The sequence below is a fragment of the Hippichthys cyanospilos genome, chromosome 1 (assembly GCF_059441005.1).
Source record: "Hippichthys cyanospilos isolate Australia breed blue-spotted pipefish chromosome 1, RoL_Hcya_1.0, whole genome shotgun sequence".
In the NCBI taxonomy this organism is placed as follows: domain Eukaryota; kingdom Metazoa; phylum Chordata; class Actinopteri; order Syngnathiformes; family Syngnathidae; genus Hippichthys; species Hippichthys cyanospilos.
In genome coordinates this window covers 15,083,683-15,107,457 of record NC_142369.1, presented here as the reverse complement: position 1 = coordinate 15,107,457, position 23,775 = coordinate 15,083,683, and the positions used below count along the sequence as shown (strand labels likewise).

The 23,775-nt window shown below is 38.5% G+C and overlaps 1 protein-coding gene across 1 annotated transcript in view; it reads left to right on the top strand.

Moving 5' to 3' along the window:
* Positions 1-23,775, top strand: part of pebp4 (phosphatidylethanolamine binding protein 4) — a 116,891-nt gene that overhangs the window by 71,024 nt on the left and 22,092 nt on the right. Inside the window, exon 4 of the mRNA XM_088421922.1 lies at positions 7,316-7,414. Within this exon, the coding sequence (XP_088278048.1) occupies positions 7,316-7,414 (99 nt within the window). The remainder of the gene's footprint in view (positions 1-7,315; positions 7,415-23,775) is intronic.

Sequence of the window (23,775 nt, the reverse complement as noted above, 5' to 3'; positions counted from 1 at the left end):
ACTGGGAATGAATTATGAGTTGTTATACATGAAAAATATGTAATTATGGGAAAATATTGAAAATTATTAATTGTTACAATAGTGGGAATGAGCCAACAGGCGAAATGTATGAGTTAAATGTTATGAATATGAAATAGGAAAGCTCAAAATGTGAAATGTTTAATCTCCCATTGGGAATGAATGGGAAGCCCTCCCATTGGAAATGAATTATGAATATTTGAAGGATGAAAAATATGGAATTATGGGAAAATATTGGAATGTATTAATTACTGGAATGATAGGAAGGATCCCTATAACGAGATGAATAAGTTAAATATTGAAAATATGAAAAGGGAGAGCTGTAATAATGAAACAAAATATGACCCAATGTTAGTCAATGGGACTTTTTGGGGTGGAAAACCGGGAATTCTGGGAAAACTGTGAATACTTGGAATTCCAAAAATGGAAACGCCCTTCGGGCGCTTTACTGGAATAATGTGAAATTGGAACGGTGTGAATCGGATAAACTGGGAATGAGCTGAAACCCGTCGAAAAACAGGCAGAAGTAGAATAATAATAATAACTAGAATATTTGCAATTTCTGAAGAAATTGCGTGTGAAGGTGTAACCTCTGAAGGCAAAGGTGTTGAATGATGTGGAATGGTGGGAATTGGGGGAATTGATTAAAGTTGGAACGGTCCGAATCGGATGAAGAATGACAAAGATAGAAGTGATAAACTGAAAAAGTGGAATTGTGGGTAATTTTTGAACTCTGGAAAGAAGAAAATTCAAACTACCATTGAATGGGGGGAATTGGATGAATCGATTAAACTTGGAACGGTCGCAATCGGATGAAGAATGGCAAAGGTAGAAGGGAAAAACTGAAAAAGTGGAATTGTGGGAAATTTTTGAATTGTGAGTAAAAATGGAGTGGCGGGCATTGGGAGAATGGATTAAAGTTAGAACGGTAAAAATCGGATGAAGAATGGTGAAGATAGAAGGGAAAAACTGAAAAAGTGGAATTATGGGTAATTTTTGAATTGTGGGTAAAAATGGAGTGGCGGGCATTGGGGGAATTGATTAAAGTTGGAACGGTCAGAATCGGATGAAGAATGGCAAAGATAGAAGGGAAAAACTGAAAAAGTGGAATTATGGGTAATTTTTGAATTGTGGGTAAAAATGGAGTGGCGGGCATCGGGGGAATTGATGAAAGTTGGAACGGTCAGAATCGGATGAAGAATGGCAAAGATAGAAGGGAAAAACTGAAAAAGTGGAATTATGGGTAATTTTTGAATTGTGGGTAAAAATGGAGTGGCGGGCATCAGGGGAATTGATTAATGTTGGAACGGTCACAATCGGATGAAGAATGGAAAAGATAGAAGGGAAAAACTGAAAAAGTGGAATTGTGGGTAATTTTTTAATTCAGGTAAGAAGAAAATAGATACCACCATGTAATGGCGGGAATTGGGGGAATTGATTCAAGTTGGAACGGTCGCAATTGGATGAAGAATGGCAAAGATAGAAGGGAAAAACTGAAAAAGTGGAATTATGGGTAATTTTTGAATTGTGGGTTAAAATGGAGTGGCGGGCATCGGGGGAATTGATGAAAGTTGGAACGGTCAGAATCGGATGAAGAATGGCAAAGATAGAAGGGAAAAACTGAAAAAGTGGAATTATGGGTAATTTTTGAATTGTGGGTAAAAATGGAGTGGCGGGCATTGGGGGAATTGATTAAAGTTGGAATGGTCAGAATCGGATAAAGAATGGAAAAGATAGAGGGGAAAAACTGATAAAGTGGAATTGTGGGTAATTTTTGAATCATGGGAAGAGGAAAGGGGATACACAAATGAAATGGTGGGAATTGGGGGAATCCATTAAAGTTGGAACGGTGGGAATCGGAGCAGGAATGGCCAAGATAGAAGGTTACAAAGTTTTGGATGAGGAAAATGGGAATGAGGAATTATGGGTAAAAATATGAAAATAGTTATGAATTACTGGAAGGTGTGAATATGAGTAGTATTCAAATTGGGGAATGTATTAACTGATTAATGTGAGTGTGAAGTGGAGAAGCTTTAAATAAAAAATGTTAAGTCCGCCACTGGGAATGAATTATGAGTTGTTATACATGAAAAATATGTAATTATGGGAAAATATTGAAAATTATTAATTGTTACAATAGTGGGAATGAGCCAACAGGCGAAATGTATGAGTTAAATGTTATGAATATGAAATAGGAAAGCTCAAAATGTGAAATGTTTAATCTCCCATTGGGAATGAATGGGAAGCCCTCCCATTGGAAATGAATTATGAATATTTGAAGGATGAAAAATATGGAATTATGGGAAAATATTGGAATGTATTAATTACTGGAATGATAGGAAGGATCCCTATAACGAGATGAATAAGTTAAATATTGAAAATATGAAAAGGGAGAGCTGTAATAATGAAACAAAATATGACCCAATGTTAGTCAATGGGACTTTTTGGGGTGGAAAACCGGGAATTCTGGGAAAACTGTGAATACTTGGAATTCCAAAAATGGAAACGCCCTTCGGGCGCTTTACTGGAATAATGTGAAATTGGAACGGTGTGAATCGGATAAACTGGGAATGAGCTGAAACCCGTCGAAAAACAGGCAGAAGTAGAATAATAATAATAATAATAATAATAATAAAGAAAATGGCCGAACACAATAACATATGTGTGAAGGTTCCACCTTCACACAATAATAATAATAAAGAAAATGGCCGAACACAATAACATATGTGTGAAGGTTCCACCTTCACACAATAATAATAAAGAAAATGGCCGAGCACAATAACATATGTGTGAAGGTTCCACCTTCACACAACTAGAATATTTGCAATTTCTGAAGAAATTGCGTGTGAAGGTGTAACCTCTGAAGGCAAAGGTGTTGAATGATGTGGAATGGTGGGAATTGGGGGAATTGATTAAAGTTGGAACGGTCCGAATCGGATGAAGAATGACAAAGATAGAAGTGATAAACTGAAAAAGTGGAATTGTGGGTAATTTTTGAACTCTGGAAAGAAGAAAATTCAAACTACCATTGAATGGGGGGAATTGGATGAATCGATTAAACTTGGAACGGTCGCAATCGGATGAAGAATGGCAAAGGTAGAAGGGAAAAACTGAAAAAGTGGAATTGTGGGAAATTTTTGAATTGTGAGTAAAAATGGAGTGGCGGGCATTGGGAGAATGGATTAAAGTTAGAACGGTAAAAATCGGATGAAGAATGGTGAAGATAGAAGGGAAAAACTGAAAAAGTGGAATTATGGGTAATTTTTGAATTGTGGGTAAAAATGGAGTGGCGGGCATCGGGGGAATTGATGAAAGTTGGAACGGTCAGAATCGGATGAAGAATGGCAAAGATAGAAGGGAAAAACTGAAAAAGTGGAATTATGGGTAATTTTTGAATTGTGGGTAAAAATGGAGTGGCGGGCATCAGGGGAATTGATTAATGTTGGAACGGTCACAATCGGATGAAGAATGGAAAAGATAGAAGGGAAAAACTGAAAAAGTGGAATTGTGGGTAATTTTTTAATTCAGGTAAGAAGAAAATAGATACCACCATGTAATGGCGGGAATTGGGGGAATTGATTCAAGTTGGAACGGTCGCAATTGGATGAAGAATGGCAAAGATAGAAGGGAAAAACTGAAAAAGTGGAATTATGGGTAATTTTTGAATTGTGGGTAAAAATGGAGTGGCGGGCATCGGGGGAATTGATGAAAGTTGGAACGGTCAGAATCGGATGAAGAATGGCAAAGATAGAAGGGAAAAACTGAAAAAGTGGAATTATGGGTAATTTTTGAATTGTGGGTAAAAATGGAGTGGCGGGCATTGGGGGAATTGATTAAAGTTGGAATGGTCAGAATCGGATAAAGAATGGAAAAGATAGAGGGGAAAAACTGATAAAGTGGAATTGTGGGTAATTTTTGAATCATGGGAAGAGGAAAGGGGATACACAAATGAAATGGTGGGAATTGGGGGAATCCATTAAAGTTGGAACGGTGGGAATCGGAGCAGGAATGGCCAAGATAGAAGGTTACAAAGTTTTGGATGAGGAAAATGGGAATGAGGAATTATGGGTAAAAATATGAAAATAGTTATGAATTACTGGAAGGTGTGAATATGAGTAGTATTCAAATTGGGGAATGTATTAACTGATTAATGTGAGTGTGAAGTGGAGAAGCTTTAAATAAAAAATGTTAAGTCCGCCACTGGGAATGAATTATGAATTGTTATACATGAAAAATATGTAATTATGGGAAAATATTGAAAATTATTAATTGTTACAATAGTGGGAATGAGCCAACAGGCGAAATGTATGAGTTAAATGTTATGAATATGAAATAGGAAAGCTCAAAATGTGAAATGTTTAATCTCCCATTGGGAATGAATGGGAAGCCCTCCCATTGGAAATGAATTATGAATATTTGAAGGATGAAAAATATGGAATTATGGGAAAATATTGGAATGTATTAATTACTGGAATGATAGGAAGGATCCCTATAACGAGATGAATAAGTTAAATATTGAAAATATGAAAAGGGAGAGCTGTAATAATGAAACAAAATATGACCCAATGTTAGTCAATGGGACTTTTTGGGGTGGAAAACCGGGAATTCTGGGAAAACTGTGAATACTTGGAATTCCAAAAATGGAAACGCCCTTCGGGCGCTTTACTGGAATAATGTGAAATTGGAACGGTGTGAATCGGATAAACTGGGAATGAGCTGAAACCCGTCGAAAAACAGGCAGAAGTAGAATAATAATAATAACTAGAATATTTGCAATTTCTGAAGAAATTGCGTGTGAAGGTGTAACCTCTGAAGGCAAAGGTGTTGAATGATGTGGAATGGTGGGAATTGGGGGAATTCATTAAAGTTGGAACGGTCCGAATCGGATGAAGAATGACAAAGATAGAAGTGATAAACTAAAAAAGTGGAATTGTGGGTAATTTTTGAACTCTGGAAAGAAGAAAATTCAAACTACCATTGAATGGGGGGAATTGGATGAATCGATTAAACTTGGAACGGTCGCAATCGGATGAAGAATGGCAAAGGTAGAAGGGAAAAACTGAAAAAGTGGAATTGTGGGAAATTTTTGAATTGTGAGTAAAAATGGAGTGGCGGGCATTGGGAGAATGGATTAAAGTTAGAACGGTAAAAATCGGATGAAGAATGGTGAAGATAGAAGGGAAAAACTGAAAAAGTGGAATTATGGGTAATTTTTGAATTGTGGGTAAAAATGGAGTGGCGGGCATTGGGGGAATTGATTAAAGTTGGAACGGTCAGAATCGGATGAAGAATGGCAAAGATAGAAGGGAAAAACTGAAAAAGTGGAATTATGGGTAATTTTTGAATTGTGGGTAAAAATGGAGTGGCGGGCATCAGGGGAATTGATTAATGTTGGAACGGTCACAATCGGATGAAGAATGGAAAAGATAGAAGGGAAAAACTGAAAAAGTGGAATTGTGGGTAATTTTTTAATTCAGGTAAGAAGAAAATAGATACCACCATGTAATGGCGGGAATTGGGGGAATTGATTCAAGTTGGAACGGTCGTAATTGGATGAAGAATGGCAAAGATAGAAGGGAAAAACTGAAAAAGTGGAATTATGGGTAATTTTTGAATTGTGGGTAAAAATGGAGTGGCGGGCATCGGGGGAATTGATGAAAGTTGGAACGGTCAGAATCGGATGAAGAATGGCAAAGATAGAAGGGAAAAACTGAAAAAGTGGAATTATGGGTAAATTTTGAATTGTGGGTAAAAATGGAGTGGCGGGCATTGGGGGAATTGATTAAAGTTGGAATGGTCAGAATCGGATAAAGAATGGAAAAGATAGAGGGGAAAAACTGATAAAGTGGAATTGTGGGTAATTTTTGAATCATGGGAAGAGGAAAGGGGATACACAAATGAAATGGTGGGAATTGGGGGAATCCATTAAAGTTGGAACGGTGGGAATCGGAGCAGGAATGGCCAAGATAGAAGGTTACAAAGGTTTGGATGAGGAAAATGGGAATGAGGAATTATGGGTAAAAATATGAAAATAGTTATGAATTACTGGAAGGTGTGAATATGAGTAGTATTCAAATTGGGGAATGTATTAACTGATTAATGTGAGTGTGAAGTGGAGAAGCTTTAAAAAAAAAATGTTAAGTCCGCCACTGGGAATGAATTATGAATTGTTATACATGAAAAATATGTAATTATGGGAAAATATTGAAAATTATTAATTGTTACAATAGTGGGAATGAGCCAACAGGCGAAATGTATGAGTTAAATGTTATGAATATGAAATAGGAAAGCTCAAAATGTGAAATGTTTAATCTCCCATTGGGAATGAATGGGAAGCCCTCCCATTGGAAATGAATTATGAATATTTGAAGGATGAAAAATATGGAATTATGGGAAAATATTGGAATGTATTAATTACTGGAATGATAGGAAGGATCCCTATAACGAGATGAATAAGTTAAATATTGAAAATATGAAAAGGGAGAGCTGTAATAATGAAACAAAATATGACCCAATGTTAGTCAATGGGACTTTTTGGGGTGGAAAACCGGGAATTCTGGGAAAACTGTGAATACTTGGAATTCCAAAAATGGAAACGCCCTTCGGGCGCTTTACTGGAATAATGTGAAATTGGAACGGTGTGAATCGGATAAACTGGGAATGAGCTGAAATCCGTCGAAAAACAGGCAGAATAAGAATAATAATAATAATAATAATAAAGAAAATGGCCGAGCACAATAACATATGTGTGAAGGTTCCACCTTCACACAATAATAATAATAAAGAAAATGGCCGAACACAATAACATATGTGTGAAGGTTCCACCTTCACACAATAATAATAATAAAGAAAATGGCCGAGCACAATAACATATGTGTGAAGGTTCCACCTTCACACAATAATAAAGAAAATGGCCGAGCACAATAACATATGTGTGAAGGTTCCACCTTCACACAATAAAGAAAATGGCCGAACACAATAACATATGTGTGAAGGTTCCACCTTCACACAATAACAGGATGGGATTTATAAAAAATGCAATTGCATATATCAACTAAACATAATCAACTAAATAATTGTTAGTTAACCCTAGATACAGGAGGAAGTGTATGGCTGCTCAGTACAATATGAGCAGATACGTATCTATGCTAACAAAATCAATGAGACTAGTGTAAACTAAGCCTCAGAGTAAATAATTGTGGTATAGTAATCAAAAGTGAAACACTGTCATCATAAAGTGAAATAATATAATAATGATGATGTTATTACCAATAAAGGGTTCTTGTTGTGTTTGCAGAATCTGACGTACCTTCTGGTGATGGTTGATCCAGATGCTCCAAGTCGAATCAGCCCAACAAATGCTTGCTGGAGGCACTGGCTCATCGCAAACGTGCAGGTACCTACACAAGGCCACATATCGGAAATTGTGCCTTATCTCATAACTTTCAGAGGATATGTGAGGAAGAAAAGTGGATTTTTGGAGGAAAAGTTTCTCAAGTCTTGACAAGATGATCCTGATGTACAAAAATGTTGCCAAATTCAACAGCAATAGTTTAGTTTTATATTTCCATTTAGGGTTGTCACTATCGATTATCCTATCGATTGCCTGAAGTCAGCTGGGATAGGAACCAGCAAGCCTGTGAACCTTATTAGGATAAGTGGCTCTAGAAAATTGATGAAGTAACTGACACCCCCCCCACCCCCAATGGTTTTTTTTCTTTGTGTCTACTAAGGTTGAAAGTAAGTTGGAGTAGGCCAAACTACCGGTACTAATTATCCCTCTAATTTCAGTGAATATATTAAGAAATTATTATCAAATCTTGCCTATGCTAACCGATTAGCTATCACAATTAGCATTAGCACGCTCGCAATTACCATTCAAAATGAGCAAATAACTGCCATTTGTTCACACATACATATGTATCATGTGTATGCTACACATCTAATGGTGTCCTTAAAGCCACTTAAAAACGATGCTTCAACTTCATGAGCCTACTGGATCCAAAACTAAGCCACTATAGATTGTTTGGAGTGGCGGGTTAAATATTTGGGGAATAATATAACTCATGCTTTTTGGGAAGCTAACAAATTGTCTTTCCCACAAACTACTAAATCAGTATTTTTTTTTTTTTTTTTTACACACACAATTAACATCAGCCAGTTCCTTATTGCAAGTATTGAATATTATTTTTATTTGGTCACTTTCTGCAATGGAAAATGATCCTAAATTTCTGACTTCTTCAGTTTTGGGTGGTCTTTCAGCATTGCTGCAATGGCAAGTCAGTGTAGAAAAATGGTGCAAAAATGTTTCCAGTGGAGCTTTGATGCAGATCTTTTTAATCGACCTCCTTTTAAAGACACCTGATTTGGTCGACTTTTTTTTTTTTTCTTTTAAATAAATAGTCAAAGGAAGGAATCAGGACTGTGTTGGCAAAGACCCAAAATCAACTCATATTTGGGTGAGGGGAAAAAAAGTGGCGGCATCCCTACTTTTAACCTCAGCTCTTTGGATCACTTTTTCTTGGCTCACTTTGGTGCCACAGCCGAAAATTATGAATGGTCCCTAGGCCCAACTTGGTGAAAAAGGGGTGCCAAGTTGCAAAATGTAGATTTTGGGTATGGTGTATCTGCCGCAATAAACGCCTGTGACAAAAGTGTGGGTGTAAGTCTTTCTAAATGGCTGTGAAGTTTGCAAGGGCCTGTCAGCAGCAATTTCCCTCTCGCTGCACACAGCCTGAGACGTGTCGATGCAGGCGTGTGAGACTGCGATTGAGAAAAGCAGCATGCGGGGCGCACACTCGCCCATCCACTACATCGGCTCCCCCCCCTCCAGTGGAGAGATCTTGGCACAGTGTCCTCCCTTCATCTGTTCCCCCAGGCAGAGCTGCTCCCCCGATGATCCACACTTCTCCATATTTTACACCCCCAAAATGGGCACCGCTCCGATCCCCTTTTTCCTTTTCCTGTTTCACTCCTTTTTAGACATTTGTTTGTGTGTCTCCACATTCCAAATGCTTGTTGAGTCGCTGATTGCCTCAAATATTTGTAGACTTTTTTTTTTTTTTTTTAATCCTAGGAGAACTGGGAGATCAACTCCAAAGATTAAGACGAGTGGTCTAAAAAGCAGGCGCACAAAGACGCTTCAGCTCCCATTTTTTTTATACGCTAAATATATGCATCATTGATTCAAAAATCCAAATGTAATGCATCTAGGATATGTATTTGTGATTAGCTTCAATAGTGTGTTTATGATTTATAGAGTTTATGCACATTTTAAGTCTGCAAATAATAATGTCAGCTCCGTTATGGGAGAAAAAAAACGCAAGTCTACAAAAATGAAAATAAGCTTCACCTTTGCTATTAGCTTAACCATGTGCATCTAAACAAAGTGGCCAAATGGAGCGGCATAGCACAGTCGCTCTAACAATTCACTTGCATGTCACTTGTGTGGGTGTTGACCCGTGCTGCCCATGCGGGGCTTGGCCAGTTTGATGGCACGCTTTTCTCATGGTGACTGCTGTTTGGTCAGGAAGGTTAATGAGCCTTTTGAGTGATGCCAACCCGTAGTGGGAGGTGTTTAATTGACCAGTGTCACTCTGTGACATCATACAACCTCGGGTTTGTCCCCCGCCCCTGCCCCTCCCCAAGTGTGCACTGGATTTCACTTCATGTCACAATGACAGATCTCCTAATAAATCAGGCAAGGAGAGATATGGAAGTATTGTCAAGAACTGTCAAGTACTAAGAAAATGAATATACTGTAATTGGTTCAAAGAAAAATCTGTTTGTTTTGTTTTTTTTAGATTATGCTCACCCTCCCTTAACTTTGCAATTCTCCTTTTTTAATTCTAATATTAAACTTAACTTTGTATAATTTTCCTCGCTATTTCATTCATAAGAGCCGCTCTAGCCACACTCCTTTGATACCAATAGTCCTTATTCATTCATCAGTCCAAGGTCATGAAAGCTTGCTGTAATTTTTAGAAGGTGCCATAATTAATCTGTATTCTTTATCCATAGCAACACTTGTGAAGGGTAAAGATTTTCTTAATTCAGCCCAGTATGAATTGAGGTCAGGCTAGACTGAATAACTGGCCTCATTAGAGGCAGAGGTAGCAGTACAAGTTCAATGGGTTCACCTGTGTCTTACTTAATGCTCACCCCGATTTCAGCTATAGTCCATTCAGTACTTTCCACTTCAGTTATTAAAGGGTGTTGGGTGTTTGTCAGGTACCAGAATTGACAAACCCTTTTCAGTACTGCGAACAGTGTGGAGCTAGTTTACTAAAGCTCCTTTTTGTCTTGAGATTTTCACCATCAACTTTTCTGACCTCCTTAAAAACTTAAAAACAAATACAGAGATTATTTAAAAAAAAAAAGAGAGATTTTTCCTTAAAATTGCATGACATGAATGAAAATGTATTCCCCCCCCCATTGTTCATAAACACATTTTGTATAGCAAGGTACAATTAAATATTAATAAAATACAAAGAAATACATTTAATAAATACAATGAACTACAAATATCCAGTGTAAGGAAAATGTCCCAGTCAAAATATGTGGTTGTACAACTTCTTTTCAAGGAGTACAGTGAAGTGCAGAGAAAGACAGAAGAAGATCATTCTTTAGTGTTTCATTTTGCACACTGATTGGCACCCACATAATGACATACATAACATAAAAAGTTGAAAATTCACGAAGAACAAGTCATGATGTCACATCAAACATAGAAGCGCTGTGTGCTATTTGCTGAGCTGTAATTGAAGTACATTTCAAAAGAAAAACAAGACCTATTGTCTATAAAACAACACGGGACAAAAGCCGAAAGTCTGCGCTGAGCAGCAGTTCTGAGGTTGCAGTACTCATTCTGACACTGCTTATAGAAGTAAGAGTACAGTGATCCCTCCTACTTCGCGGTCTCAGATATCGCGGTCTCAGTACTTTGCGTTTTTTTTCCAGGAAAAATAAAAAATGTGCAAAAATGTACAAAAAATGAAAAATGCAAAAAAGTACATCATACAATACTGTATTAATCAAATAACGAAGTAATATTAGTTAATAACTTTGTTAAGAATTCTTCAAGCGTTAGAGTTCGTGACGTTTTTTTATCTTATTTTGAAATGTATGCTTTTAATTTGTCGGGTCGCATTGCATTTCCGTTTCCTGTTGTACGTTCTCTGTGCTTCATTCGGCTTGTTACGGTGACGTAGTGAATGACAACGTAAGCTCATATTTATAGTTATCATTTATATTGATAACGCTACTGCTTATGTTTAGTAAGCGATGAGTGTTTATTCTGTTTATGTGTTCGTTTGTGTAGAGGTTGCACTTCATAGTTAGTAGTTGTAACCCGCTAATGTCGGCTAAAAATACAGTAAATTCATAGATTAAGTGTTTATATGTTAGTTGACTGACTTTAAGATTGTTGTTGATTTATTATTCAACAGATACTACATGATACACCATACATGAGCCAAAATAAATGTGAAGTTCAACGTGAATACTTGCGTTCTTTTTCACAGGAGTCTTGGTGCAGATAACCGGTCCTGAGAACAAATTCTCAACAAACTAAGTAATATTAGTTATTTAATATAATATAATAAAGAATATACAATAATGTTAATAAGGATAATGTAATGTTAAATAATAGGAGAAAGGAAATAGGCAAAAAATACAAAAAAAAAAAAGGATTGTTTATGGTTACTGCGTCTATATTGGGGCGTACATAGAAATACCCTACTTCGCGGGTTTCAGACTTCGCAGGGGGTTGACAGCCCCCATTAACCGCCAAGTAGGGGGGATCACTGTATTTGGTTATTGATTATGGACAGCGAACTAATGGGTTCGATCCAATTCCCTTTTTTATTTTTTTATTTTTTTTTAAACCGCCTTATGGGCCGGATCCGGCTCGCGGCCCATACATTTGACACCCCTGGTGTAGAAATTCTGACACAGCCATAGTGCCCATTGATAATTTACACAACAGTCATTTATCAACAGGTGAAAACCTTTTAATCTGAGGACTTTCCGAAGTGCAAATATTTTGTATCGGTCTCTTATATCACCAATATAATGGATAAGCAGAGCCACTAATAAGGTTTGGTCAAACTTTTTCAATTAGTATTATGGTAGACATTGTCAGTGCCATTTTGCATGGAGAACATACAGTTTTCCATCAGTTCATGGTCAATTACCAAAATAAGCATCAACAGATTGTATTGCTCTCTTAAGTGAAAATCCAGATTGCGCCCCCCTCCCCCCACCGGCCTCCCAGATTCTAAATCAATGCAGATGTTCCAGCATGTCTCACAGCGATAATTACTCTAACAAGTAAATCATTAGTTTCGGAATAGACGCAGCTTATGCACACAGCACTTGCTGTTACGTGTTCTTGTTAATACTCTCATGATCGTTTCACCGGCTTGTGAGTCAAACCTGATGCAATATGAACTGCGGATCGCTTAATGCTCTTTCATGCTCTAAGGTGTTCATTATCGCTGTCAAATCCTCTTTAAGAAAGATGTAGAGCCTGAGGTTTTCATGGATTTGAAGTTAGTGTTAGGATAATTACTCAAATTTATGTAGGCTTTTTTTTCTCCTCCCTGTTTTTTTTTTTTTTTTTTAAACAAAATAATATCTTAAAGTCATTAGTGCACACATACTCACAGAGGTAAATTCACTTCCACCGGGCTGTAACACTTTCTCTTTAAGACAGCTGGACAGTTTCAAATCGAAGCATGCTGTGCTCATTAATATGGTGCATGAGGGATATGCATGCTTTAACATGCATCTCTCTTGTATCGGCTCCCGAGGGAGCGACAGAGCCTGTGTTCTGCTGCTGGTCAGGCAAACAGTGAAGTATTGTGATTGTCTCAGACCAGCTGGCTTGGTGTTTGTGAATTCTGAGGCCTGCAGAGATCATCTGCTCCACACCTCAAGATGTCCTTAAAATGCAAACTATTAGGCGTGTAGCTTATTATTGCTATTTTATTTGTTCTTTTGCAATGTGAAACAAAACCACATATATCACTTGCACAATTGCCTTTACACCTTGGACACTGGAACCTTTGCAGTTGAACACAATCTCTTTGGTGATGCAGGATGATTTCTAAGATTTTCTAATCTCTGAGAAATATTTTTTCAAAGGAAATGATGGAAAAATAATTGCTGTGTTTGCTAACAAGTATTAAAGGGGTTATGTTGTAGGAGTTCAACTTTTCGGAGAGTATAACCATGTTACAATGATCATTTCTCTCCCTAAACACCTCCAAAGTGTTATTTCCCTTCATTGATGCATTTCTAAGCATTCCTTGTTTATTCTGGGCCCACCAGCCCTGCTCATGGAGATAAACATGATGTGCGAGAGGCTTAATGACAATAGGTAGCCCTCGTACCGCCAGTGCAAGAATAAATACACTCCGACCTTATCCACGTCGATTAGTTTTGTTTTGGTTCTGGAGTTTAGGAGGAGAGCTTTTCCACTGTCGGCCAGATAAATGGCAATGTTACATTTATTAGTTACAATTATTAATTGTAGAAAATGTTCAAAGTGGCGAAAATGTGTGATCAGGATCACACAGCCTGACAGTCTTTGTCAGTAGTAAATAGTTCACCCATGTGCAGAACTGTTTGATTGGAGGAGTGGCTCTCAGTAAGTTCAACTTCTTCCACCGTTTTCCCTCCTGATGTCAATTAAATGCCTGTTTTGGCACCTTCATTCACTCTGCCGGGGTAGCCTCTCATGACCCTTGTGAGGATAAGTAGTCAAGAGGATGGATGGATGGATGGATGGATGGATGGATGGATGGATGTTTCGTGGCTGACGTCATGAAGGGAGCAAGTAAACAGGCCCTTTTCTTCCCAGTACATCTATCAATACCATAAAACTCATATTTAATGAGAAATTTAATCACCAATTTGCCATTTGTAATCCATATGCATATCCTTATTCCCCTGTGGAAAGTTTAACATATCAAGGTATGGGCCCTTTTAAACCAAATCATATTCATTAGCATCAGCGTCTCAGTCATTATAAACCTTTTACACAATCCCTCAGTCAGTTACTGCTGGGCATCCGTTTTGCTGGCGGGGGGGGGGCAAACCTAAACATTGAAAGAAGGTGGGTTTCTGTCCATCTTTGTATTCGTCACACACCGACAGAAGCGGGGAGTCTGTCCGTCCGTCACTGACTGATGCCTGTTTTGCTGACAAAGATTAAATGAGGGACCAGTAAAAACATGTAATATGCCCACTGATAAAAGGACAATGGTAGGGCAGCTAAGATAAGATTAAAAACAAAACAAAAAAAACAGACTGACGATTACTTTGGTTCATTCTGAAAATAACAGCGGACAGATAAGATGCAAGGGCCCCGGACGCTGATTGACGATGAATGACAGACCAGCAAATTTTGAAATTGCCCTCTTCTGCTTATATTTGTATGCAAGTGCTAACATTACATGTAGATGGTGCATAAAACAAAAACATGTATTCTTTATCTTATAAAAAAAAAATAATTATAGCTGTCAGCTGTTCTTTAGTCAGATGTGTAGTCTGTGATACACACACCACACTGAGCAAGGCAAAGTGAACTTGAACTATTATACAGAAATGTTTCCTATTTATATTATTGAACCTATCAAGCCTTTTCTAAGTTCTATTGAGTTACATTTCATATCCTCTTTATCAACTGTGGTACCAACAAGTCATTGAATTTGAAGGATTTGACTCTCATCTGTAGTTCTACAATAGTCTTTATTCTATGTTAGAAAAGAAGATAAGTAAGAGCATTTTTGTTTACTATGTAATTATCCCTGAGTTTATTTGTGACAGACAGCAGTTCCCATATGGTAGCCAAAAACAACTTTCCGAAGGCTAGAGAAACCATTGTGAGAACAAAGAGCCAATGGTATTATTCATAATTAAACTCTTATTGTGTATTCTGCTGAATATTTCCATTTTTCATTGCCGACACCCCCCCCCCCCTTTCGCCACTTTGCACCTGGCGCTGGGAACATCTGTGTGGCGTCAGAGTGGCGCCTGGCTGTGCAGATTGGTGCAGGTAGAGGAGCACGTTGTAGCCCGGCTAATGATGAGAGTGTCTGCCCTCTCTCAGCGAGCAGACGCAAGCTGCTGCTTCACGCTACTCGTACGCCCAGGGAAACAGATTTCTAAACATATGCAGTGTGTTTTTAATCCAGTTGAGCACTTCATTTCCCGGCAAACACAAATAACCTTACGGGACATCCATATATTACGACAAGGGGGTGGGCGCCAAGGAATTTAACAATTTTCTTTCTTTTTTTTTTTTAAGGTTTTTTTTCTTCCAAAGTTGCTAAACATGCTCATTGCCAATGTGTATTGTTTGCTTGTGTTTGCTTTTAAAAACTTTGTTACACAGCAGTGCAACCTACATCGGAGGAGCATCTTTAATCTAAGATCCACTTGTTGTTATCCTTTTGTTTCAGCTGCATGTGTTTGTGTTGTACTTGATGAAGTCATAATTAACTTTTAAACGCAAAACATAAAATACAGTAGATAGAAAAAAAATCTACACCCCTATTCATGGTTTTTCTGATGAGGAAAGAAAAATTTGATTTAGATCGTTTCAACATATTCCACATCATTGATATGAAATTTTTTTCAGCCCTGAATTCTTAATTAACTGACTTTTTTTTTAACCAAACATTTCAGCAATCCTGACTTTTCTGTCTAATCAGCAAAAAAGGGCTTCTTCTTTATGCACTTGAATGACAAAAGACCAGTTCCCATTTGATGCTCCATCGCAGTACCATGGAATTCCAATTCCTATTGTACTGCATAACTGACAAATGGTTCCTTGGCATCCCTAATCAGTGATTTAAATATGACTCTTTAATGGCAGTGGTAGTGTTGATGTTTGTAGATTTGTAATCCGATGGCAATAATTTGTGATAAAGGAGTCAAGTACCAGTCAAACTAATCAGAACATAAACACCATTGTGTGGAAAGGTAAGGCTATTGCATTGACATCTGTGTATTATTTGATGTATTCAATTTGAATTTGGCCCGTGTAAGCACATAGTTGTGTACGTCAAATTAACAAATGTAACATTTCAAGAAATACGCACATACTTAAAGTACCCACATTACTCAAGGACTTGTTTCATCCCTAATTGCAGATTTCATCCCATACGTCCGACTTATACGAACCCTTGACATGACTACTCCTTGTCTGACAGCAAATGTGAAACATCAATGTTTGTGAGCGTGAATGGCTGTTTGTCTGTGTGTTCTGCAATTGGCTTGCAACCAGCCAAGGGTATGCCTCGCCTGCTGCCAGGAGACCGCTAAGATAGGCTTCAGTATGCCTGCGACCCTAGTGAGGAGAAACGGCCAAGGAAATGGATGGAATTCTCAGCCTTGCATTGAATTATTCACGGATCTTGCAAGATTTGCTTCAGTAATATTTTATCCCCAAATTTGGGCCGGCTTCCAAAATGGTACGACCTCGGGGATGCTCAAATGTAAAGGTTTCCACAGCACCTCCCCCAATGAACATCAACAACAATAGTCCTTAACATGGAAGCCCAGCTGGAGGTGCTTAACATCCGCTCATTGCGCTCATCCTATTGTCAGCTGCAGCCAAACTAAATGTCAGAGGTGCTACTACATGAAGTTCATTATTCTCTAACTCAGCCATCCAGTGCTTGATGAGGATGCTGTGTCTGAAAACATGGGGAAAAAGATTCTGGATTGTAAGCCATAATAACATGTTAATATTTGAAAAAAAATCTTTCAACATAAATATCAGTATCTGGGCATGGCTGTGATCGTCCCAAAACAGAAATGAGCTATGGGCTAACCTGGCAGCTGGACCTTCCCTGCCTCACCTAGAACTTGTCCTGGACCTTTTTCATCACATAGCAAGCGCCTTTTTCACTTGCGGCTTAATAACAAACACGTTCCTCTCTGGTGTGGGCTGAAGCTTTCACTGTTCTCTGCCACCTAAAGGGAGAATTACATAAGAATCCTCCGCTCAGTTGTCAGCTCCATCCTCTGTCCACTCGCACACGTGCATAAGTATTGTAACTGATGAAGCCTCCAGATCTCTATAAATTCCCTGTTTTGGTTGATTGAAATAACCAAGGTTTTCTGCGTAAAAATTAAACAATATTCATCCTTCCAAAGCAAATAAGTATAGTTTTGCAAAAAGGAGGGATCAATTATATGATGGACCAATAATGCGCACCAATATTTGACTATTTTAACAATTATCCGCATCAAGCTTTAAAAGGCTTAAGAGAACTTGTTTGAATTTTCACATTCTGCAGACTGTGGACCGTGACCTGCATTTTTTGATTTTGTTTGAAATTTGTTTGGAAAGAAAATTGTGCTATTTTGAAATTTTGGAGAACTTGAATTACTTTAGTAAACTAAGGAGCAGTTAACTTAATTTTTTAAGAGATGCTGAGGGTCCTGGGAGCTCCCTCAACCTTTAACAATGAAAGCAGCTTTATGCAAATCTGAAAAGTTGACATTTCAGTGCCATATATAGACATTCTCTCTCACTCTCTCACTCTCTCACTCTCTCTCTCCTCTCCTCTCTCTCTCTCTCTCTCTCTCTCTCTCTCTCTCTCTCTCTCTCTCTCTCTCTCTCTCTCTCGGAGGCTTCGATTCAATTCAGACTCGACTCCATTCAGAACGATAAAATAAACGGTAAAATAAAAGAATAACTTCAAAACAAAAGTTGGCCAGAACAAATGAACAGAAACTTGCCTGAAAGTCAGAACAGAAACATTTAAACGTGGAACAAGATTTTCACTGTGTTTTTAGTTTTTAATTGGTAATCTATGTCTAAATCTGCTTCATCAGTGTAATAGGTGAACAAATCAATTCCAAAATATAAATAAAAGTGTATACAAAAATAATAGAAATGATTTGACCAATTTTAATTTTGCCATATTTTCTACCTAAAATCCACCCTGAAACCCTACCTCCTGTTTGAATCAGGGTAATACTATTATTTGAGATCATAGTTATCCGATCCCACTGAAACGTTTTGCACAACACAAACTGATGATTTGATCCGGATTAAAAATAGAGTTGGATTGTATTATCCAGTTTCAGAATTCTTCTTTCCCTTGTGAACATCCACTTTTAAAAAATGGATGCAGTCCAAAATGCAGCGAGATTACCTTTTGAACAACCGGCCCCTCTGAAGTTCGAGTAGTGTTGGGGCTGGACATTTGCTATTGTACAGTATTTGACTCAGGAGGAAGCACTGTTGCGTAGCTACGGGACCTAAAATGTCTATGCGTACCATCCTGCTTCTATCCAGATGACTCCAAGAAAACAAGGACAACCTTGAAAGGCCTCTTGGAACGCTTCTGTCACACTAGATATATATATTTTTAGAGAGTGTGAAAGAAAAGAGCAGATTGGACCGGCTCCATGCAAATGCGGTTAAATGCCGATCGCTCGGCACACATAAAGACACTTCTCTTAATATGAGCCCCTTTTCTTCACACCCACGACTATTGTGTATCAAATCCTTTTTTTTTTTTTTTTTTTTTTCCTGAAAAGATTTCCAGTCGCAGCAGCCGCAGACAATGTTCCCCCTCACAAGCTGTCGTTTTTGTCGTATGCACCCCCCCGTTTTCACCCCCTTCTCCTTGAGTCAAAAGCGGTTCCTCTCGCACTGGGCCCTGAATTGGATTTGGTGTTTCAAGGTGGAGTATGTGTTTGTCAGTGGCTGCTTACCTTTCTACTTGTAACTTGTCACTTTTTTGTGATTGAAATGGATGGAGGGAAAAACGTGCCCATGGGTTCCAGGGGGGCGTGTATAAACACAAATGTCACCGTTAGTAGGGGGTCTGCTGGGCCACGGCTTCCACTTAGTTGTCTTTCGAAGTACGGTGAAGGGGAGTGAAGCATGCTGATAAAAACAACTCACTAATAATTATGCACTCCTAGAATAGCCCTTATTTAAGTATATGGCAGGCTTGCCAGTTAATAATTGTACACAAAAACAAAGACTTGACAAAGGACCTCACACAGCCAATGTATTTTTTTTTTGTATTCTGGCATTATAATTAAGGATGACAGCTGTGAATGCAAAAGTTGGCAGATATTATAGCAGCCTGTCTAACTCCCAACTCTGGATTTCAAAAGTTCTGATGGACTGCAAATGTGGTACACTCCAGTCCTCAAACAGGTGCAAAATGAATGGACTCATCTTGAATTTTTGGGGGGGTGATTGTTTTCCGCACAGATTTCATTGATTGCCTGACTGGATTATCAGTCTAACAGGCACATCACCAATGGAAGGTATAAAGCGGGGCTCAAAATCTATAGTAATTCAGTTTGAAGGGTCCAGTTCAAGAAAATGTCATATCATTCATAATGTATAGAATTTATTAAAATACATTTATACAATTCTTTAGGCTTAATGACGATGACCTGGAACAACGGCGCATTTATTTATATGAACTGAAGTAGTTCAAGTTTCTTTGGGGTATTTCCCCTAATGTAAAAAAAAAAAAAGAAAGGAAAAAGGTTTTGACTATAGCTATAGTGATATATATATATATATATATATATATATATATATATGAATGATTCTGTAACATTTCTGTAACATTCGGAATTTGTCACTTTACATGCGTTAGCGAAAAGGGTTATGTTTGCAATCAATCAATAATGCAACATACGAGTAATGTCATGATTTTAAACAGATCAATTCTGTCAATAAAATACTCATGCCACTTCCCACAGTAACAAACTAATGTTTCCTTCTTGTTCCAAAATGAGGTACTTTATAGCATCTGAATTTCACCATGTTTGTTTATTCCATAGAGAAATCAATTTCTCATTAAGTGGCAACTAAGTGACACTACTTCTCCATACTGTGATTTTTTTTTTTGTTTTTGTTTGTTTTTTTACCCTCCCCCTTCTTCCTTGCTATGGTGAGGTTTAAAAGTCATTACAGCATATGTTTTCAGTGTTTTTTGTATTTTGTATGCCTATAACACAAACCAATGATCCATTGAAGGCCAAATTGTTTATATGACCACATATTTGGGTCAGAAAATGGTAACCTGGTATCTTATTTGGGTTTTTAAAAACCCGAACATGAGCTTTTCGGATTATTGTGCCTGTTTACATTGCATTTAAAAATAAAAATATTGGAAATATTTGTTTTTGAAATGTGTAATCTACCGCATGTTAATGCAGCCTGTGCCAATAAGGAAAGGAAAAGTTGTAGCTTCATATCGGTCAATTAGTTGTAAATAATAAACACAATGCACACCAAAGCCAGTTGTCAAAAATAACAAAATATAATATAAATATATACAAGTAACACTACTTTGATTAAAAAACAGACTGTTAATTAAGTCAATTAGACCCAACTTTGTGTTTCATTCGAACGGCCTGAAAAATTGTGTAGTTCCATGTAAAACAACCCACTGCAAAATGGGTCATTTTGTACAGAACAGCTCCAAAAATTGAAGGTTGGGTCAAATTGAGAAAAGCAGCAGATCAGTCACGATTTGACCCAAATGAGGTTATTTTTGACCCAACTGTGTTTTAGTGTGCACCATCTATTCGTTGTTGGGAATTGCTTGTGATTTAATGATGGGAATTATACAGTTCTGCAGTATATATGAATAATTAGTGTACTTTTTTCCCGTGGATTTACTCAACGTATTGATATGCTGTTGGACTAACAACCATACATCTTCTAAGACCTCTGATCTATGCTATTGACCATTATCATCGCCAAGAGGTTTGTAGCAATGTGGTATTTTTATGCTACACTTGCTAGAAGAAACCTGTTTACATTCCAGGGTGATGTATAGTTCACTTCACTCTGTGGCGCAGTCGTATTCCGGCGCGCTGTATAGATTTCTTTCAGCTGACGAAATTAAAAAGACAGCAGTGTGTTTGTGTGTGCGTGTGGTGGATGTGTGTGTGTGTGGTGTGCCTTCCAGCAACACGATTTGCCTGCGAGTTCACGATATGGGATGAGAGGGGAGTTCCTTTGGGGGGGGATTAAATAGCTCTCTCTTTCTCTTCCTTCCCTCCTCCCATGCCCTCCTCCATAGTTATAGTACACAAACAGCTTGCAGGTCTGTTCAGCGTTCTCACTGCATGTTTGCCATAGTGCTGCTCACAGGTAACAATAAGCCAAGGCCAAAGGTTAAGAGGGATTGCGGAGCTTCTCTGGCAAATATTATGCACACGGTCGAGGTGCAGCGGCACCCGTAGTATCCCTGCAAGAAGGAGAGAGCAGGTTGGCATGGAAAACATGGCTATCAAACGGAATTGGGCCAAGCCAGGTATACAAGGTTAGGACTGTCTTCAGTTTCTGCACTTTTCCAAAACTATTGCAGCAAACTTAAACTCAACACTTTGCGTTAGCAAGTTACATTGTAACGACCGCGTACTTAAGATACACTCCCCTTTTGTTTAAGTGCTTTAATATTACATTTCAAACTCATACAATTGAAGAGTTACCGCCTATCAAGCTAAAAGCTGTCATTCTGGCTGGCAGGTGATTTTTTTTTCCCCCTCTTTTTTTTTTTTTTTTTTTTTGTCTTGTTAATAAACACTACATAAACTTTCACATAGCAGAGTTTCGAGGACAAGGGTGCCCAAGTCTGGTCCTCGATCAAGTTTACTGATCAAGTGCAGTCTCCACTGATGGGTTCTACCCTGCGCTACTCTGCCCTGTGTTACTCTTCTCCTCTCGACACAAAAGGACATCCACCACTCACCTGGAGCCCCTCCTCACCTCGCCAGTGACATCATGTTATTGGGGGACAGTAGCGAGCGGAGCACTGCATACAATAACAAAAAACAGTCGGGTGTGCGAAAGGGTTTTTGTGCTTGGATTATGGCTGTTTTGGAAAACCGCATCAACCAGAAGATGATATTGACTATCCAGTCCATCAAAGCAAGGTCGTAGAAGTGAAAGCTTTTTCATTATTTTTACTCTTCGTCGTTAATGGTGGCTGTTTTTCCCCGTCTAGTTTTCTGCTCCGCTTATTTGAATCTTTCTTACACATTGGTGAAAAAAAGTGTTTTTTGGGTTTTGGGGAGGAGGGAACCATAACAGGTACCAGAAAAAGTAAGTAGGGTAGAGTAGAGCCAGGTGGATTTCCCTCTAGAAACTGTGGTTTTGTTGACTAGAGTAGGGTAGACAGTCAGTGAAGACTGGGACTTAGGAGATGTGTTTTATTAAAAATAGGCTGGATTGGGGCTCTCCAGGACCAGACTTGGGCACTACTTTTCGAGACGAATTAATTTTCCAAGAGCTAATCAGATTTAACAGTGAGCTAGTCCAGACTCCAATCAATATGACAAGATGGGAAATGTTCTACCAAGTTCTTATAAAATATTGTACTTTGCTCTAGTTACTAACTACCTAGCTACCAAACATATACAGCTCAGCTCACAGCCTTTGGCGAGCAAATGTCATGGATAGCAGATGTCATAGCTGTTGATATGCTTATGGCGATATCACTGAGTGACGCGAAGTTTCACAAACGAACCGAGCCTTTTGAGCCCTTCATTCTGAACGATGGGACTTGAGTTTTTATAAAGAAGCTGCACTGATCCCTCACCTACACCTTTCACTTTAGGCGAGTGCGTCACCTTAGCATATTAGCAGTGTCTTTAGCTCTGAAGCGAGCTAAAAAAAAAAAAAGTCACACATAAGCCTCTTTCACACCAAAAAGTCTAGGAACTCTGAGTGCTCGGTCGCGAGGGTTCCGGGTCCGAAGTTCCTGGTCCATGGCCCCCAAGTTGGCGGAGCAAGCACTTCAATGCTTTCCAGCAAGTGCTTTGTGAATTTTAAGCCTGCTAAAAGTACAAGGTGAAAATGTCCACCTGAACTGATAACAGTCAACAGGTATCGGCCCGCTGCAGTTGGTGCTCGGTCCGTGTGTTTTTTCCAGGGCTTGCTTCATGGAGAGCTTGCTGAAGGAAAGTTGCCGCTCACCAACCCCCGCCTTCGGTGAGTGCTTCCGTGTCCCCAAGCATGTTCTTTGAGATGCTTTGGATGTCCTCTTCCTCGTAAATACTCAGTAGAGTCTGTTCCAGAGCATCCATCCCCAACCTATCAATTTGCTCTCATTTCAAAATATTGAACTGGTCACAATGAAAACAACTGCTGAGTTGCCTAATTGTGGCTGATGATACCTAAACAACACACCCCAAGTTCAATCAACCAATCAGCATGAGTTAGCACAACACGCTAAGCTACCCGGGTAGATAATCGAAGACCCTAGTCGCAACTAGGTAGTTAGGTCGGCCCTGGTAGATGCTCGAGAGTCCAACCATACCTGGAATGTTTTTTTGTGTTAACGGAAAGGGGAAGTCAAACTACCAGAATACAATGGATAGTTCCTGATAAATTTCCTGTGGTGTGAAAGGAGCTACAGAGATAGAGTAAAGAGATTTTGAACTGCTCTTTTTATTTTAGTAGTAGTCGCTCCCTTTTGTTAAAATACCAGTCTAAAGGTCCATTATTCCCACAGACAGATGAAAAATGATAGTCTTTATTTCACAACAAGAATCAGGTTACTGTACATTTTGCACTATACTGTATGTTCCCCTTAAATAGGAATAAATAATGAAGACGCATTTTAGCCCAAAATGGCCACGCAAACAATTATGTACTTAGTTTCTTCCATCAAATGCATTCCGCGTGATTGTTTTTGCCTCGCAGCAAAGCACCCGAAAAGACTAAAACCTTTCATTTCGGAAAAGGCC